Raw genomic sequence first — 12,905 nt, 5'->3', positions numbered from 1 at the left:
TTTTTCTGCCTTCAAAATTCACCACATTACACCATGTTGGAGGTGGTATTAAATCTGCATACTGAGGGAGGCAAGTTTAGACTGCCTCTTATGGTTGTAATAACCAGTCCCTCCAGCATTTTAGTCAGTACTAAGGATCTGCTAGGTTTTTTTTCTGTGGTTGATAAAAAAGAAGAAAATCTTGGACTCTGAAAATTTGATGCTGTTCATGTTAACCACTAAAATCATGAGTAAACTACAGTGCTCAACATTGCCATTAATAATACTGTATCTGTTTTACCACACTCAACACACTATTGTTGCAACAGTATGATAGAATAATTTTATGTTTGTATTATATATTTAATCTGTCTTCTAATTCTAGTTTCTTTTGCTGCAAAAAGTGGCCCAGTTATTTAGATTTTAAGAATCTCTGGAAAGCTCTTTATTTGTTATTGTCTAGACACAGACTATATATTATTTTCTTTCATCTTCCTGTCCTTGAATGAATTAGTAATCTAGAAAGAAGATGATGGTTGTAAAATTTTGTATCATCATTTATATGTGTGTATGTACTCCAACAGTGTTCCCCATTGTCAAGCTGGAAACTGGCTAGAGAGTATGCCAGGAAATCCAGAGAGGTTATATTGGAGAGGCCAAAACTAAAACTGAAATGGAATGAGATCTGTAATGCCCTATTGCAACCTGCAGACTGTTCTCTGTGGTGTTCTGAGATACACAGCCAGGAAAATCACCCTAGAACTTTTCATTCCTCTCAGGTTAATAAAATACTTATCTAGGATCAGGAAATTAGCAAGAAGTAAGTGTATTTACAACTCCAATTGCATTAAAACTAGGATATTTAAAATTATTTTCTATTCAGTAAAGGCAGAATGTCATGCTGTTATTGTAGCTATTCAAAAAATAATATGAAACTTCTAAAATACAAAATTCATCACTGCATATCTGTATTTCTTTTACTTAGCAAAAATGGGGTCTGCTCAGAGGCATGGCTTTTAATCTGATTGACCTTTTTTCATTGCATATTGAGAAGAAAGTGTCTAAGGGCAGTGTGTAAATTTGCAGAGCTGAGCCTGTAAACTGGACACAGTATAGATGAAAAGAAAAATCTCTTGTTTTCTATCTTTTGAAATTCAAGATGAAGGTGTGCCTTGTTTTAATGTATCCTTTGTACATAAATTCATTTGAATTACACAGTCTCAAAACTCCAGTAAAATATAAATAAGGTACATTTCCCCTCCCTACTTTACTGCACTAAAAACCAAACTAAACCAAAACAAAAACCTTATGAATGGAACATAAAAATAAAAGTTTGTTTATTGATTTGTTGCAAAGATGTCCAAAGTTGTGGGGGTTTTTTTGGTTTTGTTTGTTTGTTTGTGTGGGTTGGTGGGTTTTTTTGGTTTTTTTTTTTAATGTTACATTATAAGAATATTGCAGGCTGTAATCTGAAGATTGACATTGAAACTATTTGAAAGCTTTTTTGACATTTCAGATTATACTGAGCGGTCTCTCTTAAATCTAGGGGGCTTTTGTTTACTATTCAAGAAGCTAAAAATCCAGCATGGGGAGGTCCAGGCTTGACATTAGGAAACAGTTCTTTAATGGGAGGGATGCTCAAACCACAGACTTCCTAAAGAGGTGATCAATGCTCCAAGACACTCCCTGTTCCAGAGGCATTTGGACAACCCCCTCAATACGGTTTAGCTGATGATCAGCCCTGCAGTACTCAGGTAGTTGGATTAGATGGTAATTTTTGGTCCCTTCCAGCTAAAATGTTCTCAATTGTTATGGTGCATACTTGATACTTCAGAGTTAGAAAAACATTGTTGGAAGATTCCTAATTCCTGTACAGTTACTAATTTTTCATTGTTGAAGACAATCTTCTTTAATGTCCTCCACACAATCCTTTCTGCCCCCCTCCTCCTTTTCAACAGTTTAAATTTCTGAAAGAAGTACTTGAAACTGGGCTTTCACCACAGAAATGTTACTTGACAATGACTGTTATCAGAATAAAACACAAAGGTATTTTAATGCCATCCCATGAAAATTTTGATTTCTCAGCAAGTATGTGATTTTAAGATTAGTTAGGTCTCTTCTTCTCGTATCAGAGAATACTTTTTACATATAATGAATTATCAAATATCAAACTGACTATCAGGGCAGTGCTAAGAATTAAATTGCACTGTTAAGAAAAGGTACCTTTCTTAGTTTAAGTACATAACTGATCCCATCATAGATTTTGGAAAAGATTGCTTGTTACAACTATAATGTCTCAAAAATGTATGGGAGAACTTTTGATCCTACTGGAACTGTACAAAGTATAAGTAATACCTCATGCTGCACTAGGAAGGGACTTCTAATGTGTGCTTTATTCAGATATTCGCTCACTGTTAACTTCAGAATAAAGAGACATCTGTTTATGTCACTTTTTAAGGTATGATAGAGCACATTCTTTTGTATAGCATATTTAGTCTTGAAACCTCCTAAGTGCTTATGAAATCATAAACTACTGCAGATACTGTTGAATGTACTCACCTGTAAAACAGTTCCTTGTTCATTAGCATGTATAGATTAAACCAATAGTTTAGAACAGAAAGTGATGAGGAATGCTCATTATCCCTGTTATCCCCATGAAATAATTTGGGCAATTCTGGACAGCAGAATTCAACTATTTACTCAAAGATTTGAGAACAATCAGAAATTTTTCAAGAAGGCTGAAGCTAATACTCCTGTCTTAACATAAAGCCAATGAGATAGGTCCTTCCTAACCTCTTAACTGAAAAAGTATATCAACATGAATGGTTTCTTGAATCCACCTGGAATACTGGCATTAGTTCATTAAGGGTACCAGAGAAAAAATGAGAAATACTTTTAAAGAAACACAAAATTTTTATAAATTACAAATTAGAGTGAGAATCTTCATTCTTCTGACAATTTGAAGGGGTATCAATAGTTAATGTTCAGAAGAATTTCAGAATGTTACAGTACTGTTATTTCCCATATGGACACAACCATGTTTCCTTTCATTTAATTTACGATTCTTTTATTTTCATGTAGCAGGAGCCTTGTCTTTAGCTTGCAAATGTCCTTATGCACCCATGCAATAATGTATGTTTTGTTGTATTACAAATTCCATGTTTTACTGTGTATCTTGACTTGTACTTGAAAAAGATAAAATTCACTGCTTGTTTATCATGTAATATGCATAATAAGGCCACAAATCAAAATTGGAGATAATATCTTTGTCACTTGGAATGTTGTTCCAATATCATGTTAACTAGTATTTGTGTAGGTGCGTGTGTGTGTCTGTATGTGTGTCAAGAAGCAGATGTCTATAGTCTATAGATGTCTATCATGCTGTTAAAAAATGAATGTTGCAGTTGAATGGAATAGTTAGATTTACAAAAATTTATGTCAGCTGTTATTTAAAACAACTTTATTAATTTTTTCCCATCTTCCATTCCACCTCAACCTTTACAAAGCTTTACAGCAGAATAATGGTCTTAACTTCCTCAGCATGACAAGTCTTATTTAGATAGAAGAACTTGTTTTTCCTCACTGCAGGCATGGTATTTAATGTTAAGAGAAACAAAAGCAAATATTAGGACATATTATAAATACAGTATGATTTAGTCATTAAAAAGCATCAAGTATACAGAAAATATCCATTCATGTCTTGGTTCTGGTCTAAATTTGCATAAACTTGGGGAAGGCAGTTAATTTCTTTGGACCCTATTCTCATTCTGTAAGACTGAAGTTGAAAAGTTTAGGATGATCCATATCTGCTCAATAATTTGAATAATCTGCTAGAAGGTGTTCTTACAGGGTATCTATTTGAAATTAATATTATTTACACCATTCTAATTTTGAGTAATGCTAGTATTTAAAAAAAACCAAAACTTTATTTTACTTCTTCTAAGTGGTTGATCAGTCCCTCAGGTACACATGTATATATATAACCACACGTACTGCCCAACCTGCAGAATACAAATATCAATCTTCTTTGGCTTTTGGAGCTGAGAACTTTCATTTAACATTCGTTATTGTAGTAGCAAAATAACCATCTTAGAGAAAGATCATACATAAAATGCGGGGTGGGAGGAGAGTATTTAACCTGTCTAAGCTGCTTCAATCAAATCTCATTCATTAGACCTTGTAAAAAAATAAGACCCACATCATGAAGCCTACATAGGTGAAGTACTTTGGAAGAAGAGATTTGGAAGTAAAAATCCCACTCTTCATGTTCTGCACTATAAATGTCCTGTGGAGAGACGTAGGACCAAAGTCCCTGGGCTTGCCAATTTCTTATCTTGTTTGAATGTTAAATTAATATTTAAAGCTATTTATTCAAAGTTGACTTAGCCACTAGAATAGGAAAGATCAGACAATTCAGTTGCAAGAAATGAAGTATGAGGAAACCGGAACTCTTTGACAATGTAGTCCTTGGAGTAAACGTGTTGAATGAAGCCAGCAAGGAAATGATAAGGGCCTTTGTGCTCTGGATGTAAGAAAGCAATTTATCAAGAGTACATGAACTCTCTAGTGGCCACCAGACAAGAAGAAACCAAGTACAGGAGAAGTCCCTGTAAGATTATTTTAAATGCTTAGAAATTTTGTTTAAAAATGCAGAGAGAAGTTTAGGTGCTGCAACATAGTTCATAAAGTAGAAATAAAATTAAATTTAAGCATTGATACTCAGAAAAATACATGATGCCATATGCAGTTCCATCTTTTTTAACTTCACAAGGGGATAAGAATTACATTCATCCTGCAAATTCTCCATATCTCAGAATTATTCAAATCACAGTGAATAACATGGAATTTGTAAAGCCAGGTGAAAATAACTAGCCAGCTCTAGTAGCAGTGAATTCATGATCAAAATTTGAGTAAATCAGAGGCCTTAGTTTTAACATGTTTAAAAGACTGGAGTTTAGGGAGTATTTGTGTTATTTTTTCCCTCTAGAGATTATGTATCAAACCTTTAAGTCCCATTCAATTCAGCATTTCTTCAGTCTTGGTCATTAGTTAATCATAAATTCCTCTTGAACTATGAGTATTGTAGTGTCTGAGTCTCACCTGAGAACCCTTCTGCCATAGCAATTAAAATTACTTGTGACCTTTGGAAACTAGGGCTGGTTTGGACTGCCTCTGTGAAAAATGATCCCTTAGTGACGACTGGCCTCCATCAGGAGTCCATACTGGGGCCAGTAGTGTTTAATATCTTCACTATGTCGATGACATGGTGAGGTCATCAGCAAATTTGCAGATGACATCAAGCTGAGTGGTGCAATTGACACAGCAGAAGGACAGGATGCCGTACAGGGGGACATGGACAAGCTTGAGGTAGTGGACCCATCTCAACCTCAGCAAGGCCAAGGTGCTGCACCTGAGTCAGGGCAATCCCAAGCATGAGTACACACTGAGAGATGAACTCACTGAGAGCAGCACTGCAGAGAAGGAGCTGGAGAGCTTCAGTGCATGAAAAGCTGAACGTGACTTGACAATGTGCACTTGCAGCCCAGAAACCAACCATACCCTGGGCTGCATCAAAAGCAGCATTGCCAGCAGGGTGTGACAGATGATCCTGCCCCTCGGCTCCCCTCTAGTGAAATGTCACCTGGAGCAGTAGGACCCCTGCTCTGGGGCCCTCAGCAAAGGAAAGACATGCACCTGTTGGAGCAAGTCCAGAAGAGACCACCAAGGTGATCAGAGGAATGGAGACCCTGTCCTGTGAGGAAAGGCTGGGAGAGTTGGGATCCTTCAGCCAGGGAAAAAGTTGAAGAGAAGCTTGGGCAAGGCTCTTCAGGGACCTTATTGGGCTTTCAGTACTGAAAGGGGGCCTACCAAAAGGCTGGGGATGTACTGATCAGACAAGAGGTAGTGGCTTTAAGTGGCTTTAAGGCTGAAAATAGGAGAGTAGATTTAGATATAAAAGAGATTTATCCAAAAATGTTGAGGCATTGGAGTAGTTTCCAATGAGGCTGTAGATGCCTCATCCATGAAAATATTCAAGATAGGGTGTGATGAGGCTTTGAGCAACCTGATCTAGTTGAAGATGTCCCTGCCCAAGGCAGAGGAGTGACCTAGCTGACCTTTAAAGGTCCCTTCCAACACAAACTATTCTGTGACTGTTCCTATGAATTATCCAGGTGATATTTCTCTGGAAAATATGTGTATCTGCCAAATGTGATGTATATACATGACCCTTTGGAGCTGTTTTCTTGTCTTTTCTTTGCACTTTCCTTATACTTGACCCCTTTTCTTTCAGCCTTGGACAAACTTAGTACTCAGCATCTCTACCACCCAACCCAAGTGGAGATTGTGCAGTCCAATGTTGTGTTTGACATCAGCAGCCTGATGCTCTATGGTACTCAGGCTGTGCCTGTGAGACTGAAGATCCTGCTTGACCGACTCTTCAGTGTACTGAAACAAGAGGAGGTGTTGCATATTCTGCATGGCTTAGGCTGGACTCTTCGAGACTATGTTCGAGGCTACATTCTTCAGGTAGGAAATAAAGCAAAGCATGTTTTCAAACCCTGTTAACTGATTTGTTGTTGATGTATGGATGTAGCATGCATGTTTGGGTGATGGTGCACCCATAGAGGTAGAAGGATATGAAGTGAATTTAGTCTGGCATGTTGAAGCCTAATGATGGTGTTGGCAAAATAAAATATTCAATTTTTCTTAAGCTAAAAAAATACAGGTGCCTTCATACCATAGTATTTATTTGTACTTGCTTATATTTATGGTAGGAAATGCCTTAAATACTGCAAATACTGAGGTTAGCTACCTGCAAGCATGATCTGGCCATCAAAGGCAGCTGGCAAGTTTTGGAGGGCTACTGTTTGACTTGGGAAACTAAGATGCAAGTCAGCAGCTCTGTCACCCTTTTTTTCCCTCTTTAGAAAGATACTTAAAAATGTATAGATGAAATGGGGGTTGTGATCATGATTATATTGGAAGGTATACTCATGTGTAAACAGGAAAATCCTTTTTATAAGGCCATTTTTGAAACATAGCTTTAAATAAAGTGTTGCATGCAGATTAGTTGAAATAAACAGTCAAAAGAAAAATACGTTTAACAGAAAAATGGACAGGCTTACTTTATAAGTATCATCATAATATATATTTTTAGTTGCTTACTTAAAAAAAAAATCATAATCTATTGAGTTCCAAAGTGAATTTTTGCATTTTGTGAGACGATGTCTGGTTAATATCCTAATACTACATACTTCTGAATTCTCTTAATTGCTACTGACTTTGTAGGAGCTCTTCATCATCTAGAATTCTTCCAGTTATTGAAACAGACATGCCTAAAAAACTGAAAATTTTAGTTGCTGATTCATTACTTTACTTTCATAGGCAATGCTAGCATGCTTAGAACTTTATTGAAAATATGAGATTTATACCTGCTCTGAGAAATTCTGACTTTCTTAATTGCTCCTATTTCTTAATTTCTCTTAATTGCTCTTCAGATTTCCGTACTTTGTGTGAAAGAAGTAAATTAGCTTTTTGTGATCCTATAGAAAACTTCACCTTCTGTGCTTGTAAATATTTTCTTAAATGCTGTGTATTTGGGATTTTCACAGAAAAATATACTGAATTGCAAAACAGTCCTTGAGAAAGTGAACAAAAAAGGTTTATACTTTAATAATTAAATCTTTTTATTCTTGTTAGGACATATATGGTATAGAGCTCTTTAATTGCTCCAGTATTCTCTCAGGCATCTATTTCGTAAAGGCTAAGTGTTACACCTATTCAAATACAACAGAATTCATTTTCCATTACCAGTCTAAAATGAACATAAAATCCATCATATTTGTACAGTAGATATCTATGATGTTTGTAAGATATAAATGTATGGTTATGTGTTTATAAATTTTACATATGATATATAATTAAGATGGATACATGAGAGATAACTACAGAGATATGTACTGGGATTATGTGCATATTGCATCAAATTTTAGATTCTTGGATTCTGAATGCTACCAATCCAGAGGGCTGAAGAAAATTTGATTTGTAAAGTAATACATGTAAAAAAATGCATAATTTTTAAGACATAATGTTAGAAATTTGCTGGTTACTAAATGTGATTAATAATTAGGCGTAATATATTACAAGCATGGAATGTAAATCTGTGTGTCTTACAGTCAAGAGGACTGACTAAAATCAGTACTTTTCTTGTTTTAAAGGCTGTTGAATCACGCTCATATTGATTTTGTTTTAGCTATCTTTTGGAATGATCTCAATATGTGCAAGAATGGTTTGTAATATAATTAGATGTTTATATAGACTGAGATTGTGACATCTGAAAGGTGTAAAGGCCTGTAATACCCCATTAGGTCACAGTTCAGATTTCTGGCTAAAACTCAGTCACATTGTAGCACCTAAGGCATGAATTTCACCATTAGTATATTCAACAACAGTATATAGAATATTATGCCATTTAAATGAGAATAATTATCCAGGAAAGTTAAGGGCAGCTGTTACAGACTTGCCACATATTGACTTCATTAGCACTGGACTGTGGATTTTCTTAATGAGTGAATGAAGACCTATGGTAGGTGTGTAGTGGAGCATCCCTGTTAATTTAGCTGTCTAATTTCAAAGAATCACACACTGGTCAAGGTTAAAAGGGAGGTCATCTTGTCCAAACCTTCTGTCCAAGCAGAGCCACCTAGAACTGTTTGTCCAGGACAATGTACAGATGGCTTTTGAATATCTCCACAGGATCCTAGGCGAAAAATGCATTTTGTTTCATTAAAGCTAGAAAACTCAGTATATGGCAGGAAAGAAAAATGATTAGTAAAACATACATGCAGAAAAACCTTGGGAAAATTAATTAAATCTATGATAATAAAAATGTCTTCTTTAAAAATAGCTCTATTGAAGGTATATGTTAGAAAGGAGAAAAGGACTATGCAGTGAAATTTGAAAGGAAATGTGTGGTAACTAGCACAGTACAAGTGCATATAGGTAGTGTCTCCTTGGAGCAAAAGACATTGTTCCGTGAAGCTTATCATTATAGACTGAAACTTCAAAGAATTGCTTGAGGCTTTCAGACTCAGCTTTTACATACAGAAAATTCTGAATGAAATGTAAGCATCACACTCCTGTAGGAGTATCAAAAGTATCAAGTACCAAAAAAACTCATCCAGAGTATCACCAGCCATGGGATTTTTGATAGGCTATCATGCAGTTAACTGAGGAACATATGACTCTCAGTCAGGAATTATAGTTCTTTATAACTTGTCTGTCTAAACCCACCTATAATATCTCCTAAATCCAGTCAATGCTATGAAATTTACCATACATTCATACATTCTCATTGTATATCAGATACAGAAATATATATCCATAGGAAAAGGTTTGCTATGGTAGTGTAGTTAGAGAAGCATAATCTAGTAAAAATAATATTTTACACTTTTAACACTATAGAATTGTGTATAACACTGTTCTCCTGTTTTTTCCTCAGGGGAGGAAAAACAGGAAGCTTAGTAGCAAGGGCTAAGAGAAGTAGCAGAATAGGAAAAGGTAATGGTTGTAACAGATTCCAGAATATTTTATCCAGGTTCAAGTTCCAGTGTTCATTAATTAACCACCGTGCAAGAGATTTGTAAAACTGGCACAAAACTGGAGTTTTATGCTTTGGGATTGTCTAAGACAGCCATCTATGCTGAATGTGCCCTCAACATGATGGAAGTGTTAAAATATTTTAACATTTTCTCTAAATGGAGGTGGTTTTGAGGGGTAGGGTAGATGTGTCTACTCAAAATCAATTACTATTGTAAGATGATTTCCACAACCAACCATCCAGTCAGCCAAAAAACCCCAAAAACCAACCAAACAAGCAACACCTCTGGAAACCTCACAACTTTTTCCTTGTAACTTTCGAGAAAAAGCTTGTGGTTTGCTCCACTGGAGAAACAAGAGGAAAACGGTTGTTTATTAGCGCTGCACAGTGGTTGGGATTATTTATAATACCTTCACATTGACTAATAATGTTTCCAAATAGCAAATTAAAAAGCAATGGGCAGAGAAAAATGCAGTATTTATGCCTTCATTCTGTGGATGCATTAATAGAGCGCAGGAAGTCAAGGAACTCTGAAGCCACAGAGGTAATTTGATAACACCCGCTTTCACATTTGGGCACAGTCACATTATTGCCAGTAATGGCTGAAAGGCATTAAGACCTGGCAAGATTCTCTGGCCTCTGTGCAATAAATTGAGTTTCTAGTGAATAGATACTATCAATGAAATGTTAGTGACTATTTGGTAACCAATCTCATCAGACTGTCACAGTATTAATGTTTTAGCAGAGGAGCTGTTCTCTCATCTTTAGAACTGATCTTCAAAAAAACTTTATGGCATAGAGGGACATTCTGGATTGTGTTTGTTCCACAGGACTTCAGAGTGCTTCAGATTTTAGGCTTGTTTTTTCTGTCTCAAGGAACTAATTTATTGTATTTGGTGTCAACCTGTATGTGGTTAGTGAGCCTGTGAGTTTTCTCTTATGGGAACACTTAACTTCACATCTCTTTTAAATTACAAGAAATTATTTTTGTGAAAAACAGTAGGTGTTTTGGGTCAGATATGGCACATGCTACTCAAAAAGATGTATGTGACTAGTGGCTCTCTTGAGTAATGACATTGCTTTTTTGGTAAAGAATAGCTCAACTGTGAGTCTCCAACCCTGGTTTAATTCCAGCTAAGCTGAGAGAAGAGGTAACTTTTCCAGCTGTTCTATGATGCACCAGAGATCACAGGGCTGGGGAGAATGCTTTACCCATCCATTTGCTAGTGTAGCTACATGTGTAATTGCTCCCTAGCCGTGTTCTCTCTAAACAAACCGGGTTAGAAAAATCCTCCTTCTAAACATGCGCAAGTTAGCGCTCATTATTCTGAGAGAAAAGAGCTCGAGAGCAATTATGCCACTAGCAGTGAACAGCTGGGGCATTCAGATTTGCACTGGTCCAGCTGCAAAAGTCATGTGATTACATGTAATCACATGTAAACGTATAATTAGAACTTAGAGGCCATAAACTGACTCTGTGCAAATAATGATACAGTGTTTTGAGTAACAGTTCAACACTTTTTCAACTGTTTTGTGGTCAGATAGTTGTACTGTCTTAGTGTAAAAGAGGAAAATATATATTGTCTTTGCAACACAAAGAAGGAAGCAGAGGCACAGAATAGAGCATTGGCAGAATTAGCAAAAATGGTCTAGACCTAGGAGTTCCATTCTTATCATCGTCCCCTTGAAAAAAGTAGATTAGTCAGTAGCTTATAGGCAAGGTCTTAGCTGCCAGACTCTCTGGTGCCGCACACAGCTATGAGAAATTAAAAAAATATAAAAAACGCAGAACAAAGTCAAAACTAAAGCCAGCTGGAAGACTATGGGTATTATATAGGTCCAAAAGGAGACTCACTCACAAAAGTTCATATATGGGACATTGCATGGGGAATCACTAATCTTAAATGAAAGCCTTTTCTGTAGCAAAGTCAATGCCAAAAAATGATGAAATCTAAAATTATTAGGTATCATTTTCTGCTTTGGGAAAATTGGTCTACTCTTCCATTGTTGTGCTTGTTCTATAGTCCTAACACAACTGTTAAGCAAGAAGTCAGCTAAGGTATGCTCTCAGAATGTACACATGGTTCAGGGCAGAGAGTGGGGAGGTGCGGACAGTTTTAGACATTTTTTTCAAAAAGCCAAAATCCTATTAACTAAAACAAACACTTTGAAATTATTATATACATATAACTGTTTGAATAATTCAGTTCTGAGATTTTAAAATAAAAATTAGCCATAGGAATAGTCAAGCTACATGCTCACATATATGGATATATATGTATCAGCCTATATATAAGTGATACTGTCAGTTATATTTGACAAACAGTTTCTCAAATTTTTGTAAAACATAGTTTCTCTTGGTAGTATGAGTAAGTTGGTTTCTGTACTAGTTTACCACCACCAGTTTGTTCATGCATACCATTTATACATACAGAAGAAATGAAGATATTTGGGTAGGGGCCAAAGAAAGAAACTTGAACAGCTTTAATAATATTGTTCCTAATTTCTTTTCTTTCTCAAAGTAATCCCCTAGCATTTCACCTTCTAAACATTAACCATATGCACAGATAGACATTTCTTTACTATTCTTGAAATTAAATTTTGCCCACCATTGGCTTGTCTGTGGAGGATTTCAGAAAAGAATGGGTTCATTGCTCTCTAATCTCTTTTAGGGACTTTACAGAGTCTTAGCTTTTCTGTCTGAAATCACTTGCCTTTTAAGATCTTTGAACTTTTGCTGTACAACCTAAGTGCAAGGACTATTTCATTTACAGGCTGTCAAATAGCCTTCGATGCTTAAACAAAAAAAAACATTAGAAAGAAAACAAACAAGAAAAAGAAGGTCTGATGTCAACTTCTGCAAGGTAGACATGGAGTGTCCAATTGCTGTAGTGATGATATCATACTTTAAGTTCAATGTAGCTATCTATAATCATGAGTCACATAAAATTTCTGTCAGGTTTTTTTTTTCCCAAATGCTGTCAGGTGATTTTACTGTTTTTATCTTTCACAACAAGAACAACTGTTAAATGGTGGTTCGCTATATTATTTGTTAAAGAAAATTAAAATAAATAGGCAACTAAATTATTTTTAAAAAAGAAAAACAGTTGACTGTGGTAACTCAACAAATGTTAATTGACATTTACACATGTGAATAATAAAAACAAAATTTGTTTGTGAAGATTTTGTATTTATTTTATTGGCATTGCTTCATCATCAGTCTATTTGCCAACACCTTAACTAATACTTTATACTTTTTTAGCTGTGGCCACTGGAGGATTTCCATGCCTTTTAAGAAGCAGTCACCTAGTGTTTCCATGCCTGT

At 35.7% G+C, this 12,905-nt stretch overlaps 1 protein-coding gene across 10 annotated transcripts in view; it reads left to right on the top strand.

Moving 5' to 3' along the window:
* BNC2 (basonuclin zinc finger protein 2) overlaps positions 1–12,905 on the top strand; it is a 346,571-nt gene that overhangs the window by 229,981 nt on the left and 103,685 nt on the right. For all 10 annotated transcript variants that reach the window (XM_063423714.1, XM_063423713.1, XM_063423711.1 and 7 more), the window contains one exon: positions 6,272–6,507. In XM_063423714.1, the coding sequence (XP_063279784.1) occupies positions 6,272–6,507 (236 nt within the window). The remainder of the gene's footprint in view (positions 1–6,271; positions 6,508–12,905) is intronic.

The sequence above is a fragment of the Prinia subflava genome, chromosome Z, assembly GCF_021018805.1.
Source record: "Prinia subflava isolate CZ2003 ecotype Zambia chromosome Z, Cam_Psub_1.2, whole genome shotgun sequence".
Classification (NCBI taxonomy): Eukaryota; Metazoa; Chordata; class Aves; order Passeriformes; family Cisticolidae; genus Prinia; species Prinia subflava.
This window is presented reverse-complemented; position numbering and strand designations above follow the sequence as displayed.